Source organism: Macaca nemestrina, chromosome 15 (genome assembly GCF_043159975.1).
Source record: "Macaca nemestrina isolate mMacNem1 chromosome 15, mMacNem.hap1, whole genome shotgun sequence".
Lineage (NCBI taxonomy): Eukaryota > Metazoa > Chordata > Mammalia > Primates > Cercopithecidae > Macaca > Macaca nemestrina.
In genome coordinates, this window is record NC_092139.1 from 62,872,431 (window position 1) to 62,890,216 (window position 17,786).

Consider the following 17,786-nt stretch of genomic DNA (forward strand, 5'->3'; position numbering starts at 1 on the left):
AAATAATTAATTAAAATTAAAAATTAACTTTTTAATCTACGTTCAGCTACTGCCACATCACTGGCTTCTGACTAACATGGAAAAAATAATTCACCTTAGTCAACGGGAGAAGATCAACATGAACCAGCAAACTTAACTTTGTCACCATTTGTTTGGACTCCACTTAATTTGTTACATGTTAAATCTGCCAAAAATGCATCAGCGGATGATTTGTAGTGTTGCAAAGTCTTCCTCACTTGAAAAGAGTTTACCTCACCAAACCCTAACCAGTGAGCGTTTACAGATTGCTAACTGGATTGTAGGCATGCTTTCAATTATTAGGAGCTGAAATCAACACCAAACAGAAAGAAATGCAAATTCTTAAATTTTAATTGAGATTATATGTTGTAATATGATAGTGTTATGTATCTAGTTTATCTGCTTAAGTCCCGTTCTAATATATTCTAATGCGTACTAATGACAGTGGATAAAAATTTTAATAATCTGTACTGATTTTCTGCAACTGCAGTAAGTTCAAATGTTATTGTGTTTCTGCACTAACACCAAAGGTCCCATTCTGCAAGATACGATTCTTGTAATAGGCATTTGGGTTGCTTTTATGACCTGGTTCCCTCCCTGAAGAGAAACGCTGAGGTCAATGAGAGATCACAAGGCAGAATATATCTTTCACCTTGCTATCAGTGACTGCAATATAAAACTGCAGATTTTCAATCACTGGCCATGATTACTCTTCAACCACGAATCCAGCTCAGGGACCATCAGTGTTACATTGCTCATAATTCTATTGCTTAATAACATAATCCAATAATTGATGTTACTTTCTTTATCATGTCAGGGTGTTGTAAGAATAAAAGAACAAAGTTCTGGAATTTCTTTTGCCTCTATTCCAAAAGGAAAGATTACCTATAAGCTAATCAAAAAGGCAGATAAGAATATTTTAAATAAGAATATTGTAAAGTAAGAGTATTTTAAAGTTTATAGTGGTTATGTTTTTTAAGTTAAGTTTCAAATGCTAACTTAGAATCTATTGATTCTTCTGTTAATGAGATTGCTGAATTTATTAAATTTTATGAATCTATTAAAAAGTTCTTAGAAAAAAGAATCTATTGATTCTCAAAACCTAGTCTGAAAGATAATTTCATTTGGACTACCTAATATTATTAAAGCAAAGAAAACAACATTAAATAAAACATTTAAATGTAAAATTTTCCATGCCTCTGGCTGGCTATTTTCACTGCCTTTAAGCCTTTGTGATTCTTCCTCTGATGTCAGCTTTAAGTCTTGTTCTGTTGAGAAATCCATATATTCAGTTAAAATGAACCACTTAGAACAGTTAAAAACTATTGCCTTTATAAAAATAGATTTAAGACAACATTTTATTTTATCTCATAAATTGAGTGTTTAGTGTTTCATGAAATAGTTACTTAGGAAATCATTCTCTAAGACTTCAACAAACCACTTGGGGAGACGCCTGATGAGATTCACTCACAAATTCATCCATCCAACATAAATGAACAAAACCACCAGAAACACAACTTTAAAATACAGTAGAAACATATAAGGTAACACAGTATGTTGTTCTCCACTTCCTAATCATGAAGCAGTAAACGTAATGAAAAGGAAATTTAGTTTTAAAGAGAAACAAGTTTTCCTGCACTTAGCTACTCTGACTCTAAGGATAGTAACAGGCAGGGCCCAGGTAAGGTCGTGTTGACCCTGTCTAAGAAGCCAGAGCCCACAGGTATGGGTCCAGACATCCCAGAGCAAGGTTAAGAAAACAAATTCCTTTACCGTCTCCCCTTCCCCTCAGCATTTACTCATAGCTCTTTGTACAAATGTTTATATTTTGCAAGTTCCTCTTTTCCTTCAATGTAGTTGCAAAGTCACAAGCTATGCTGAGGTTGCAAAACTGTCACTATATGATTAACTGCCTTTGTTCTGCTTCTGTAAGCTTGCCTTTATAAGCCAGGCTCTCTCTTTGTTCAGGACTCAGCATTTGGATGCAAATCCACTGAACTGGTGTGCACCTAAATAAAATCCTCCTGTTTCACCCACTGGGTCTCTCCTGCCTCCTGTTTTCTGCAACAATAGTACCTTATAAATGATTTCCAAAAATACTACTGACACCTTTATTAGTGCACAATGTCTTCCTAATATCTAAAATGTTTCCCTCTACTATTCTGACAAATTTATTTTTTTTTCTTTTTTTTTTTTCTTCTTTTTTTTTTTTTTTTTTTTTTTTTGAGCCAGGGTCTTTCTCTGTCACCAGGCTGGAGTGCAGTGGCACAATCTCAGCTCACTGCAACCTCTGACTCCCTGGTTCAAGCAATTCTCCTGTCTCAGTCTCCCAAGAAGCTGGGATTACAGGCATGCACCATCATGCCCAGCTAATTTTCATATTTGTAGTAGAGATGGTGTTTCATGATTGGCCAGGATGTTCTTGATCTTTTGACCTTGTGATCCACCTCCTCCAGCCCCCCAAAATGCTGGGATTACAGTTGTGAGACACAACAACTGGCCTTATTTTCAACTTTTAAAACAATGATATGTGAAGTCTTCCTTGATTCTGCATGTCTTTCCCCAGATAAAAAGGTACCTCCTTCTTGAGGCTGCCTTCTGACTTCACTGATTTTTCTACCGCATCTTTACCACCTGAACTGTACATTATTCCCCCACATGTCTGTCCCCTCTGCTCCAAGACTGCAGAGAACAGTCCTGCACATCATCTTTGTAAAAACAGTCTTTATTTTACTCAGAAATTTCTTATTGAGTCCTGCTACATACATGCTAGGCATTAGGGTTTAAAAACAATGAAAATAAAGCATATCAGGGATGGCTTTTCTAGAACACATGCCCAAGCACAGACTGAAATATTGAGGCTAGCCAGATTAAAAGCGGTAGAGGGAAGGAAAGGGTAACAGCATTCCACACAGCAGCAAGAGCAGGAGTGAGGCCTGAAAGAGTGAACGAGTGAGTAGGACATTACCAGCAGCTCAGTAATGCCAGAGAAAGGGCACACAGGGAAAAGGGCTAAAGATGGAGAGTGGGGCAGAAGTCAGATTATGAAACCTGATGTGTAATTTTAAGATGCTTGGACATTAATGTTCAAGAGTGATCCCTGGTCCTATCTGCATTTAGAAAAATATCATTTTAATGCCAAAACCAATATTCCTAGTGAGCCAATAGTCATTAAGACAAGGAGACAGATAGCTCTTGTGGACACAGCTGAGATGTTACTATGTAGCAAATTCTCAATAATTCTCATGAGCACTTGGAAAGTCAATTCTATAATAAGTCAAAGAAATTATAATCAATCACTTAATATTTGGTTTGGGAAGGTGCTTTCTAAAGTTATAGTGCATACGAATATAATTCCTAGTTGCGAATTCAGAGATGTGACAATAAAGCAATGAAACTACACTGTGTTTGAGTCAGTAATCTTCAGATTTCTATCTCGTCTTCCTACCCGGTCTGTAAATTCTAAGTATAATCTTGGTACTCACTCTCAAGTTTATGTTAAATACTAGCCTATAAAAAAACACTCTTTCTCTTACTTCTTTTTGTTATTTATATGTTGCTGTTATTAAAGGAAGAACACAAAAATGCCCCACTGAAGGGATTCTGTTTGGTTGCAGGCTACAAGAAGGGAAAAACAGAAAGCATATTTTGCAGAAAATAGTATTTTAGAAATCAGAACTATGACATGAAGTCAAGCAGGGAACTCTAGGACTGAATTTGCTGTGCTTCTTTAATACACTCCTTGCTCTCTTTCTTTTCTGGCAGCCGTGACTCACACAGGTCATGGAGACTATCATTCCCTAAGAGGAACACAATTCTGATATTCATCTTTAAGTTCACCTATCCCAATTCTGTGTTCTGTGGATGCCAACTTTCGGTCACTGATGGTGATACACATGGATGATGAAAATGATGACATTTTCATCAACTTTCAGATTCTTTGATCTTTGATAAGTCTTGTTACTGAGAGTCAAAGTAGTAGGATGTGAGTTATAAATGCTGGTTATCCAATTACCTACTCAAAATATACTACATGAATATTCCATTAAACATGCATAGGAAAAAAATGGTCATTTCTGCTGACCTGCAGCTCTTTGCTCTTCTGTATTCACCAGAAAATTTCCTACTCCTTCCTCATGTCCAGGTTAAATACTAGTGTACGACCTGGAAACCTGTAAATCATCTGACATTTCTCTCGGTCCCCCAAGCCTTTCTCATTCAATTATCACTAAATCATATGGACTATACCTCTCTTCTGCCTCTGCTTTATATTTCCACTGCCACTGGGAACATAAACTTTACAAAATGGCTTCTATTTAAAAGAAAACTGTCAACTACTAATGTTAGTTCTTACATGAAAAAATTAAGCAAAAAAAATAAAAAGGCATAACACCATAAAAACAAAGACCAACATATTAAAATGAGTAACTGAGATTCCTAATTTTATTCCACCATGGATGGGTGAAAACCTTATAATACATTGATACTAGTCCAAGGATGTGTGACGGAAACTATAGCTGACTATTGCAAAAGCTTCCTTTGTCTCCTGGTTTCTTTCCATGGTAACCTTCCACCAATCCCAGGAAACTATAGGCCACAGTCCAAATTAAATCTGCCTTATGGTTTGTAAATAAAGTTTTATGGGAGCTCAGTCATGCCTGTTTGCTTACATAGAATCATGGTGGCTTTCACTCTACAACAGCAGACAACAGCAGGGGTAAGTAGTTATGACAGAGACCACATAGTCTAAAATATTTCCCACCTGGTCCTTTACAGGAAAAGCTTGCTAACCCATTTTACACCATAACCAGAATGCCTTAATACTCAAATTTAATCTTGTGACTCCCCTGCTCCCATGTCTCCAATGAGCCCCTGCAGCAAACATTGTCGACTCCCTACCAATAGCCATTCCTTATTCTTTCTTGCAGAAGAAACACAAGTCTATTGGGATGTTTATTATCCCAATCTCCCTCCTCAGCCTCAGAAAGAGAAACGTTAATTCTAAGCTAATCACGTATTTGCATTCCCAGTGCCTGGTTTGGGAATGAGCAGGTAGTGTAACACAGCCAATGAAATGTTACAGGAAGCCCCTTGTGTGCTTCTAAGTTTTCTCCCTGTTTAGAAAACACAGGTGAAGGAAAGAAGTCCTTGAGATGTTGTGTTGTGAGAACAAGATGTTTGGAGCTGTTGCAGATTACCCGACCATGAAAGGAGACATGAATAAAACACTGTCGACAGCACAGAAAGAGGGACAAGAGGGATCCCTAGGATATCACTGAACAAACAAAACAACTCTGGTTCCTACTGTTTTCACAACTGTTCATCAGTATTTGCAGTCCAAAGCATTCTACCTGGTAAACTTCCCATGGCCCACAGGACGAAACCTACTCATTTCTGTAGTATTAAAAAGTCTGTCATAAACTTGCCTTACCCAAGTATTCACCTCATTCCCAACCTCTGGTATCTCACACTTTTGGTGCTAGCAAAAGTGAACTGCTCAGAAACCCTGCAAAGTTCACTCAAGCATCTTGTCTTTTGCACTTGCTGCCCTTCCTGCCAAACAGGCAATCTCCTTAGATGTTCCTTCTGGCCAACACACAATCTTGTTGCATGTTCCTTCTGTCAAACATTATTCTTCTGCTTTTTTACCTAGAAAAATTCTTCTCACTCTGCATGCTTCCCTTGAATCATACCTACTTTTTTTTTTTTTTTTTACCAAAACTTTCATTCCTCATCACATATGTCTGGCACATAATCAATATATAATAAATTAAAAGCTTCCAGTGGGCATCTAGCACACAGTAAGAACTGAATAAAGTAGTGAAATAAAAAAATAATGACAATGATAATAACAAACTCCTGTCTGTATTTTTAATTGTGTTCTGTTGCATTAGAAAAATGGTTAGTATCTAAAAGACATTTGATAGTTATTTGTTAAGTGAAGTGAAAACATAAATGGAAATATTTTCTTTGTAAATTCTATTGAAAAAGCACAGAAATGAAATAGAGACAGCTCTATTATGAGCACCTTAAGGATCAAAACTACATCTGCTCCGTCTTTATCTCCTGCAACTTATAAAACCAAACTTATAAAAGTTCTTTGATAAATTGATGGCTAAATTAAAGGTGTCCTCATACCGTTTGGGTTATACAATGTATTAGGTGTCCACAACCAGGTAGCATACTAGCATTTTTGTTATTGTGAAACATTTTTCTAATTTTATTATAATCTCCTGAGCCTAGAGTTGAGAAATTTGTATATTTATTATGAAAATCTTTTGGCAAATGGTAGCAGAGCATTTGTTCTAACAAAATTGCTGTTATCATGACAACTAACCAGCAGGTAGAAGAGCACATCTTGTTACAACAAAGTAAATGTGTCTCTTTCCAACTTCAAATGAGGAGGAATGAAGTCAGTAAGTGAGACCTTGTTGGGACAAGCATATGTAACATAACTTTGCTTCAGCATTCCTTTGAGATCAAAAGTTCCTTACTTTTACTTTTTTATCTATGGTAGGACCACCCAGAGCAGGGGTCCTCAACTCCCATGCTACAGACCAGTAGCAGTCCATGGATTATTATGAACCACACCACACAGGAAGAGGTGAGCAGTAAGCAAACCAGGGAAGCTTCACCTGTACTTACAGCCAACCAATAATAATGGCTCATATTATTGCCTGAACTCTGCCGCTTCCTAGATCAGTGATAGCACTAGGTACTCATTGGAGCATGAACCCTGTTGTGAACTGCCCACCCGAGGGATCTAGGTCGTGTGCTTCCTATGAGAATCTAATGCCTGATGATCTGTCACTGTCTCATGTTGCCCCCAGATGAGACCATCTAGTTGCAGAAAAACAAGCTCAGAGCTTCCACAGATTCTACATGATGGTAAGTTGTATAATTATTTCATTATATATTACAATGTAATAATAATATAAATAAAGTAGCACAATAAATGTAACATGAATGAATAATCCTGAAACTATCCCCACCTTCCCCCAGCCCATAGAAAGACTGTCTTCCACAAAACCGGTCCCTGGTACCAAAAAGATGGGGGACAACTGACCTAAAGTAATTCACTATCACAAGTGTTACCTGGATTGCTGTTTTCAGAAGAGATTTTTAGCATCTGTTTTTCTTTGTAGTCAGAAAGTAATTGGCAAATTCTATGTACAAAAATGTAATAAACCAAATTACTATTTTAATACTGATGTAAAACACCAAATATAAAATTCTTAGAGTATTTCAAACAATATCATAATATCAGAACTTAACAGTATTATCCCATCCACTTATGAGTACATTCTACAAACTTCTCTTGAAGCTTCTAAGAAGACAAAAATGTAGGGTGAAGTGCTCATAAATTGAGAGCAGTGTGACCCAGTAAATTAGCTTGCATTAGCATGACATAATAGAAAGTGTTCCAACTCTGCTTAAGTCCTAGCTCCATAATGAACAGCTGCTATTTGTTCTTGGATGACTTGCTTATCTTCTTCAACAAAGTGAGGACTTTGCTGCCTTCTTTCACTAGGTTGTTACAAAGATTTAACAAGATAACATTTTTTAAATGCTCAGAGAAATAGTAAAGCAAAGGAATAATCTGTTCCTAAACATTATAACTAAAATTATCTTGGAATCCCAAATAAAACCCAATGCATATTTTGTTCATAGGTTCTAATATGCAAATGTTATAGTTTTCAGCAAATGTTATTAAGTCTTAATTTTGCTTCTTAGTTTTCCTGCTCCTTAGGGCTTAAAATTCTGGGCATCTCAACTACGTCTTAGTTTGTAACTAAATTTACTCATAAATATCTCATTAAAGTAGATAATGTGAGTGTCCACTATTACGGAGTTGACCAATCACACCAAGGGCAGAAAAACCAATGGATGTTAAGACCTGGCTTGGACCAGTGATCCTTCTCTACCGACTCCAACTCTGAGCCAGCAGATGTTTCTTAGGATAATAGTTGATATTGATGTTCAATTCCAGCTGACATGGAGACCAAAACTCTACCTATATGTTTTTTAGTTTCCATGAAGAAGTTGTAAGTTGACATTCTCTAATTTTTGACATACACACTAACAACATATTTTGCACCAAACACATTATTCAGCTCTGAATCACCTCATAGACCATCTTACATGACTATTTTTTTAGTACAAATCACAATTTCAATATTTTGGTGGCACCCATTTTGCTTTGATTCACACTGTTTCCTTAGAGCTAGTCAGCAAATAGTCAAATGACCTTCCAGTGACTGACCAAACTATGGAATGCTTCAAAAATTTGTGCTGCTTCCTTATGCAGAAGCCATGCTAATTTTCTCTGTATTGTTCCCATTTTAGGATATGTGCTGCTGAAGCAAGCACAAAGCCCTACTTTTACACATGATTAGTGATGAGTCATGCACAGGGCTTGGTTCTGTTAAGTCCAAATAACCTACTTGAGATTCTGAGAATTCTCTTCAATGGCTCCCTGTGAGGTAGAATTTGAAAATATTTTAAAATCTTGAGTTACAGATGAAAGTAGCTTGGACGATTTTCATTATCATGTAAAACAGATCACTCAAGGGCCGACCACAACTGGGAGTCACTGCTTGGAGAAGCTTCATATGGGACTTTCTACTGCCTAAGGTTCTATAGAGAATATAAAGGTGCCTCACAGTACAGATCTGATAGCAAAGAAGAAGAAACAAACACTGATCTCTTTCTGTCACATTATTTGAACCCCTCTGACCCTTTAGAACAAGCCTAATTAATATCTGCCAGAGAAAAGACCAACAACTGCCTCAAAGGATTTTGTACCATGAAGGTCTCAGCTAATTCTTGGCTAAGATGTGGTTTCCACATTAGGTTCTGAATATGGGGGCAAGTGTCAATTTGCTCACTTTGTCTGCAGATCAAGTCAGGATACCCAGCTGCCAGAGCAGGGTGCTGGTGCTTTGGGAACAATGGCTGAGCATAGAAGCATAGATATGGGAACTTAAAGACTTGAGGGATCTGAATCAGTAAGGGCATCTTGGTGTCAAAGGTCAGCCATTACCAGGCAACAGGACCAGTTTGAGTGGCAACAACGCAGCAACAGAAACAAGGGAAACATCACAATGACTGGAATGTCCTTTTTATTCTGCTCCTTTTGACTTGAAAAAAGGGACTGTCTTCCTTGGATTTAGTGAATCCCTTCAGTTATTGAAAAATTCAAGGAGTATGTAGGAAATAGTCTCCAGAAGACAGTACAAGGTTTTGTGTTAAGCTGGACATTTCAAGACCCAAATAACTAATCAGAAAAATGAAAGATATGACACTGTTTTTTAATCCCATCCATAGGTGTTATACTTGGATGAAATGAACAATGTTGGGATCTCTAAGTATCAAGGTCTTAAAAGTCCTGAGATAAAGAATCCTGTATCCATTGGTACTTCTAAATTGTCTTGCTTTTTTTCTGATTTCTGGCTGATGCAGGGGACTAACTGACTGCCACTCTAAAACTAGCTGAACGGCACTATGACATCTCACCTGATATGTAAGATGTTATTGTTATAATTATTTTAAAACTCAATTTAGCATTAAGTCGCCTTTTAATGTAAACACTTACACATTATGATGACTAGAAACAGCATAGTCTCTGGCCGTCTGTCCAGATAGATCTTTAGAAGAGACATCAATATTTTGCTCGAGTAGAAGGCTGACTATACTTGCTGATCCACAACGTACAGCAAGTATCAGAGCATTTCTAAAATGACAGAGATAATTTCTCCCTTAGGAACTGCAATAAACTTATTTTAAAAGCTAATTTGATATACTTTATCAACTTAACATCTTGCCTGTCCATGCAGAATTAAAGATTTACATGCACTAAAACACACAAGCACTTGGGTGCTTAAGTGTTCATCTTTGTAAAATACCAACAAGGTTTAAAGGAAGGGACAACAAGGAAACCTCTTATCTCGGTGAGGTATTGGAAAGTAGAAGACATTAATTTAAAGTCTTTCAATGGGCAAGAAACAATGCTAGGGCCACTTATCTGAAGTGGACAAAGTTATAAGTGAAGATTTCCTTACAGCTTCCCTAGACTGATATGCTGTAATAGAAAATCAGCTAGAGGGTAAGATAAGTAAGAGCTCTCTGCTTGCTGAAAGCAGTAATATTAATAATAATGGTAAGAATAGTCATAGGAGTTTCAGTTAATGATGCCAATAAGCATGTGCTAGGCACTGAATTAAATGCCATATATATCTTCCTTACTTATGCACAATCAATTTGAAGGATATATTCTCCTACTTTTCATATATGACAACACATTTGGTGGTAAATAAGATTCCCAAGGTCACACACTTACCAAGTAAGAAAGCTAGGGATTAAACCCAGTCTTGTGTGAATCCAAAGCCTAGCTCTTTTCTCTTTATCACCCACCTACGGCTTGCCTTCATTAAAGGAAAAGTGTATCCACTTAAAACTATCTTCACTCCCTCTCTCCATACCAATTAAAAATAAAACCATCAAAATACACTGGAAATAGAAAAGGAAAAGCTGTTGGACCCACAGTATGTGGGAATAGCAATTAATTGTCAAGTAGGGATAAGCTAACATTAATATTCTTCAAACAAGGCAACTTAAAGCAGAGTCATTGAATAGAAAAAAGGATTTTCAACTCCTATTTTGGTTTCATGCAGCATATTTAGCAGAAAAGCATATAAGACACAGAGGTTAAAAACTACTAGAAAAGGTTAAGAAGTTCAATACTGGGTCATAAAGTAAACTAAACCTAAAGTTCACATTTCATAAAATTAACATGAAATCCCTTTAGCTAACATAATATCATCTAACCAAAAACACCATACAACAAATAACATCAGTCAATACAATAAGAGAAGATGAATCCTACTAAAACTGTTCTTCATGTTGCCCAGTCCAAATAATTGTTTTTCTACTTAACTGATTTGTGTTGATACTCATCACTATGTCCCAGTAAGTATAATTTAATCTTACTAATTTATTATTTATGACTTGAGTGACTGCTATCAATCTCGAACAACACACAGATTAAAAGAAATAACTATACCTTCCACATCTGTCACGTGCACTTAAATTAGCTTTTTTCTTGATTAAAAATTTCACCACTTGCTGTTTTTGTCCATGTACACCAAGCAAAAGTGGTGTGAGGCCATGCTGTAAAACAATATAAAACAAAAACAATATGTAATTCAAAAAATTATGTATTTCTCAGCTGAACTGGAAACTTTATATAAGATCCCATGGACTTACACTCATAGAAAGTAAATCAAATGTAGCTGCTTCCATCTCACTCTTCTGTGCTTTCCCACATGCTGCTGCTTCCCTTGGAAACACCCCTTCGCTGCCTGACCACATCAACTCTGATCATCTCAAAAACTCACTTTCAACGTTTACTGCTTCTAAGACTCTTTGCTTCTAACCCAGCATTTGGCATGGCACTTTTGGATGATGATTTTTTTTCCATTTAAACAAAGAGCTTCTTGAGGGCAGGGGATGTATCTTTTATCTCTATATTATCCAACCCTAAGACAAAATTCTTGTGTATAAAGCAAGAATTTAAATGTAAAATATTTCTTTAGTTTCACATGTTTTACCAAAAGTTCAAGCTCCAATGTGCAATAAAAATTGCTATTAATACTCCTACTGCCCATTTGAAGAATTTTTCCATTCATTCATTTAAAATCTATTTGTATTTACTTTTTCCAGATTGTTAACTAAATCATCAGTTCATAGGATTACTGAAACTAACAGAATTCCCGTCTGTATTCTTAATAACTCCATGGTTTTTAGTGTTTAAACCTGTCATCTTGATTATGTCAAAGCTCTGCAAACATAAGAGACATAATGGATAGTCCACAATACAGCTTCAATTGATTAAAAAAAAGGTTTAGAATTTGCTACAATTCTAATTGAGAAAACTCTGCTCTTAACAATGACTTACTGACCTAAGCACTTGAATAAGTGAACAAAGAAACACAAAATCCTGAGAGGGCTATTCTCTACTTAATGAAAGACTACTCACTGCAAATTTCTAAAGACCTTCTGAATGGCAGGGAATAACTGAAGGTATAAAGGAAAAGGTATTATTCCGTAAGCTGATAGTGCCAATAATATTCATTTTAATGTCTCATCCACATATAAAAGTCAGACTTGGCCAGGAATGGTGGCTCACACCTGTAATCCTAGCATTTTTGGAGGCTGAGGTGGGTGATTCACTTGAGCCCAGGAGTTCAAGGTCAGCCTGAAAAACATGGCATTAACCTCATCTCTACTAAAAACAAAACAAAACAAAACAAAAACAAAAACAAAAAACTGAGATTGGAGAACCACCTGAGCTTGGGGAGGTCAAGGCTGTGGTAAGCTGTGATCACACCACTGCACTACAGCCTGGGGAACAGATTGAGACCCCCATCTCAAAAACAAACCAAAAAAAAGTTAGATTAATGTTATTGGAAAGGAAAGATTTAAAGGAATTAGCACATATCCAACTCCAACTCTTCTAGAAATATCTTAAGATTCTGAGACATAAGAATTTACATATTACACTTATGTATTCATGGTTCTTGAGCAGAAGTGTATCCAGATTTTGAGAAATTTGTTGTTGTTGTTGTTGTTGTTGTTGCTAGAGACAGGGTCTCATTATGTTGACCAGGCTAGACTCGAACTCCTGAGCTCAAGCAATCCTCCCACCTCAGACTCCCCAGCAGCTGGGACTACAGCCATGCAACACCATGCCTGGCTTCAAGGAAACATTTTTAAATGTACATATTAGATTTAGTCTATGAAAATCTTCAGGGGGAAAGCCTAGACTTGTGGATTATTTAAAAATTTTCCTGAGGTAACTGGAATGCACAACTCTAGCTGGAAGGTAGTGCAATAGATGATTACTTCAGTCTCAGCGCTCATCCACATAACCAATTCCCTTTATCATTTGAGGATTTGGCCAAAAAGAGGAAAGAGTAGGAGAGAGACTCATTTGCTGAAAACATCACATAATTTTCCCCGGTAAGAGTAGAACAAGGTCTAGTAAACTCAAAATCCAACCTGATCTTGTTCCTTATAAGCCCCTTATCACCCACCTTCCCATCAAGATATTCTAGAGTTGAAAGCAGAGTTGAGACTACAATTGGCCATTTTTACCAGAATAGGACACTAAGTCAGTTAATTACTTGTCGTTCCCTCTGCTCAAGTGTTTCCCACTACATTACCACCTATTCACTGCCTATCTGGATCCTCAGAGGCTTCCTGAAATTGATCTCTAAGCAGTTTACAACCCACTAACTCCCTCTCCCAAACTGAAAACTGTCATTCTCTAAAATTGAAAAGAACCTTGTCTCACCATACAAAGGAAACAAATGAATGATCAACAGCAACACACACACACAGAAAACGTCTTCATGGTCTTTCCCTCCGTTACCCAATTTCCAAATTGGCCTTGATATTTCTGATTGCTGTCTTTTTCCCTTTCCGCTTCTGCCTCATGTGCAATCAGAAATATCTTAAGACTTGTCACTGAGAAAAAGACTTGTCACTGAGAAATCCATCACCTCATATCTATTACTGTTTTTTGTTTTGTTTTGTTTTTTTGGGAACTTGCCAAAGGGGCAGGATTACTATTCACTGAACTGTGTTTGAGTTTTCTTGGAGTTTTAATGTAAAACCTATTTCCAGGGCAAATTTTGTCATTTTACATTTATTAGGGGAAAAAAAAACCTGGCATGAAAAAAAACAAAGTATTACCTTTTACAAATTCAGTGTTTTTTAAAAAAACATAAACCACAAGAGCATTAAAAAAAAACAAACACTGTACCCTCGAATGCTTCTTTAAAAGTAACAATATTTAAAATAAAGTCTTAGATAATTAACTCATTTCAAAATATTTTCATTCAGGTTATGCTTGAGCTTCCAAATATGGAAAACTGGCCCTTACCCAGGTCAACATTAAAATGAATGCATTTCAGTATTTTGAAGATGAAATTGGTAGACCTATACCTTGTTTTTTGATTCAATATCAGCACCGTATAAGAGCAGTGCTTTCGCCATTAATTTATCTTCATTGTAGATAGCATAGTGTAGAGCAGTATTTCCATACTCATCTGGAATATTTGGATCAGTGCCATGTTCCAGCAACATTAATGCACATTCATCTTCTTGGCATTGTACAGCCTGTCAGTATTAGACCAAAAATAAATTATAAGTCCTGAGAATTAAAACTAACATTCCACAGCTTTCACCAACTAGTTCCATTTAAATGAGAAAACTCATTTTTATGCTATGTATTGAAATCAAAGCCATCTCATGCTGATATAGTTGACTACTGCATACCTTGATCAGAGCTGTCCTCTTTTTGTTGTCAAGGACATCAAGTTCACATCGTCTGTCCAGCAGGAGTTTTACTATTTCTGAATTCCCATTGGCAGAGGCCAGATGTAGAGCAGTCCTATGAGAGTGAGAAGACTTTTTAGGAAATTGTAGTGCACTATCTACAGCTACATCAATGATTCATGCAATAGCAAACACAGAATAGCCTGCTATTACTCTGCCTTCAAAACAAACTTAATTTCCCTTTGAAGAAAGCACACTACTTATTACCTCATGACTCACTGTATGAATGAAAGAGCAGCCTATTTGAATAGGAAGAGCAGAGCCCTTGAATGGCATTCAACCTGGGCTGGAATCCTACTTGAAGCTCTGATGCTTCCCAGCTGTTGCTTACCTTTTTTGGCTCTCAATTTCCTCATCAATAAAATGGGAATGAAAAGAGTCGATTTCTCAGAGGAAACCACAGTATTGCTTAAATAAGACTCTACACGAAAGATATAGAATAGTTCCTAACACAAATAACAGCTCAGTAATTGTAAGATATTATAATTTTTACTAATACCACTAAAGACAACATTTGAATTCAGTGAGATGATACAATTATACCTACACTTTCAGGTATGTTTTAAAGATTACAGGTAACGATGTATTTTAGTGATTCTAAGATGATCATTGTCTCTATGTTTCACCATTTCTCACACTGAAATACCACTTATAATTCATGATTTACTATAACTATAATTGGCAGCATTTAAATAATTCTCTTATTGATACATACAATAATGGGGCATCATACAATCCCTGGTGCCTTACATTAAGTAAAATATGTTACAATATAACACGTCTGGGGCGGTTCCAGTCAGATGACTAGCACTTAGATAAATTTTAGTTCTTAAAAGAAGTATGGAATAAGAAGGCTGAGGTGAAAACACAAACAAATTTCTAAAATAATCTATTTCTTACTTTGGTTTTCAAAAACTTTAAGCCAAAGAAAGCTTGAAATTCAAATGAATAGCATGGGCTCATTTTTATCAATACTTAGATTTATACAATGTATGTACATTAGATATTTCCAATCATTCATATTAGGATTTAAGACTGTTATAATTCTTCTCCTTTTAAAATGAATTTATGAAACTATTTGTGGAGCTTTTTTTCAACGCTTACTTTCAGGGGTATAGGTGCAGGATGTGCAGGTTTGTTACATAGGTAAAAACATGTCAAGGGGGTTGGTTGTACAAATTATTTCATTACCCAGGTGTTAAGCCCAGTACCCATTAGTTCTATTTCCTGCTTCTTTCCCTCCTCCCACCCTCTACCCTCTGATAGGCCCCAGTGTGTGTCGCTTCCCTCTAGGTGTCTGTGCATTCTCATCATTTAGCTCCCACCTATAAGTGAGACCGTGCGGTATTTGGTTTTCTGTTCCTGTATTAGATTGCTAAGGATAATGGCCTTCAACACCATCCATGTCCCTGCAAAGGACATGCTCTCGTTCTTTCTTTTATGACTGCATAGTATTCCATGCTGTTTGTGTACCACATTTTAGTTCTTAAAAGTACTAAAACAGTCTTTACCCAAGACTTATACATTTTCAGAAGGGTAGTTGAGGGTTATCTTTTACTATTGTCTACCTTCAGAAATGCTTTTGTTTGAAAGGAGGGAAGAAAAGTTTCAATTGAGATTACCTCCTAATGCCCCAATTTTAAATCTCTCAACTTGCTCAGGCCCAGCAGGTAAATATGAAGTTTTCAAAGACGGAAGGATCCTGGGAGATGGTAGAATATGCCTTCCACATAATAGGTGTCTGGCTTATGTTTGATGACTAAACGGATTGAAAGAATGCATAAACACAGCTTGGGAGTTCAATATTTTTAAAGAATGCTCCTGTTGAGTAGAGCAATGCATTTACAATAGTAATGGCCATTTATATTTGCTATTTTAGTTTCCATAAATATATAACTAAAATAAAATAATTAATTCATACCTTTTACACATTTTATATATATAATGAAAAGATAATTTTATAATAAAATGTATATACAATAAAATCTACAGGAACAGGTAAACAGAAACCCTCTACTTCTCAAGAGGGTAAAAGTTCACAGAAGATAGCTATCCACAGGAATAAAAATAAATAATAAAATGTGAGAAATTATTTGTATCTATGCAAGTAGCACATTCCTTCTCTTCCCAAGGATTATTTCATTACTAGTGAAATTTAACTAAAACTTTTCAGATATTCATTGCAGAAATCACAGATAAGAGAAAGGGAAGAACTTCACTTACAAATCCCCAGAAATCAGTTTGATTATGTTTTCTACATGTTTTCAGGTAACACAAGAGCAGATTCTGTTTGTGTAGGTGTATACCAAACTGATTTTTTCCTCACTTGATATAGCAAAGCACATCTTTGCACGTCAACATATCTCTGTATCTACTGACACCTTCAATGGTTACATGTTATTCCATCCTATGGATGCACTGAAAGTTTTTCATAAAATCTTTATGTGAGCTCTTCTCAATACACTGCTATTTTAAGCAATACTAAGAAACACATATGTGTCTATTTCATATAGATATTTCAGTATAATAGAGTTGATAGGTAAAAGGCATACACATTTTTAACATGTGGTTCTTATCATCGAAGTGTGTTAGAAAAGTTGCAGCAGCTTAAACTTTCAGCAACTACATAAATACCACTGTTCTTCACCCTCACAAACTTTGTGGATAGAAGACAGTATTTCATTCCTTTATTTATTTATTTTTATTATTAATTAATTTATTTATTTTTGAGATGAAGTCTCATTCCATGATCCAGGCGGGAGTGTAGTGGTGCAATCTCAGTTCACTGCAACCTCCACCTCCCTGGTTCAAGCAATTCTCCTGCCTCAGCCTCCTGAGTAGCTGGGATTGCAGGTGCATGCCACCATGCCTGGCTAATTTTTTGTATTTTTTATTAGAGACGGGGTTTCACCATGCTGGCCAGGCTAGTCTCAAATTCTTGACCTCGTAATCCACCTGCCTTGGCCTCCCAAAGTGCTGGGAATACAGGTGTGAGCCACCGCGGCCGGCCTTTCATTCCTCTTCTAACTTCAATAGAAAACAGTATGTCATTCCTCTTCTAACTTAAATTCCTTCTCTTACCAGGAACACTACGTTTTCCTATGTGCACAGGTCACTGGTAGATATGCAAAAAAGTACCTTGCCCAATCTTAAATTGAGCTTATTTTATTATATCTGCATATATATGCTTGGTTCAGTGGCTCAGGCTTGTAATCTCAGCACTTTGGGAGGCTGAGGCGGGTAGATCACAAGGATAGGAGTTCAAGACCAACCTGGCCAAGATGGTGAAATTCTGCCTCTATTGAAAATACAAAAAATTAGCCGGGTGTGGTGGCGGGCACCTGTAATCCTAGCTACTCAATAGGCTG

The 17,786-nt window shown here is 36.5% G+C and overlaps 1 protein-coding gene and 1 non-coding gene across 2 annotated transcripts in view; both read right to left on the bottom strand.

Annotated features, from left to right (window-relative positions):
• Positions 1–17,786, bottom strand: part of LOC139358611 (POTE ankyrin domain family member G-like) — a 29,495-nt gene that overhangs the window by 9,626 nt on the left and 2,083 nt on the right. Inside the window, exons 2-7 of the mRNA XM_071079836.1 lie at positions 14,359–14,473; positions 14,026–14,199; positions 11,081–11,187; positions 9,614–9,751; positions 7,114–7,184; positions 1,216–1,286 (exon numbers count right to left, since the gene is read on the bottom strand). Of these exons, the coding sequence (XP_070935937.1) occupies positions 1,216–1,286; positions 7,114–7,184; positions 9,614–9,751; positions 11,081–11,187; positions 14,026–14,199; positions 14,359–14,473 (676 nt within the window). The remainder of the gene's footprint in view (positions 1–1,215; positions 1,287–7,113; positions 7,185–9,613; positions 9,752–11,080; positions 11,188–14,025; positions 14,200–14,358; positions 14,474–17,786) is intronic.
• LOC139358996 (U6 spliceosomal RNA) lies at positions 8,282–8,388 on the bottom strand. The gene has a single exon (XR_011614496.1). It is a non-coding gene; the product is annotated as a U6 spliceosomal RNA (small nuclear RNA).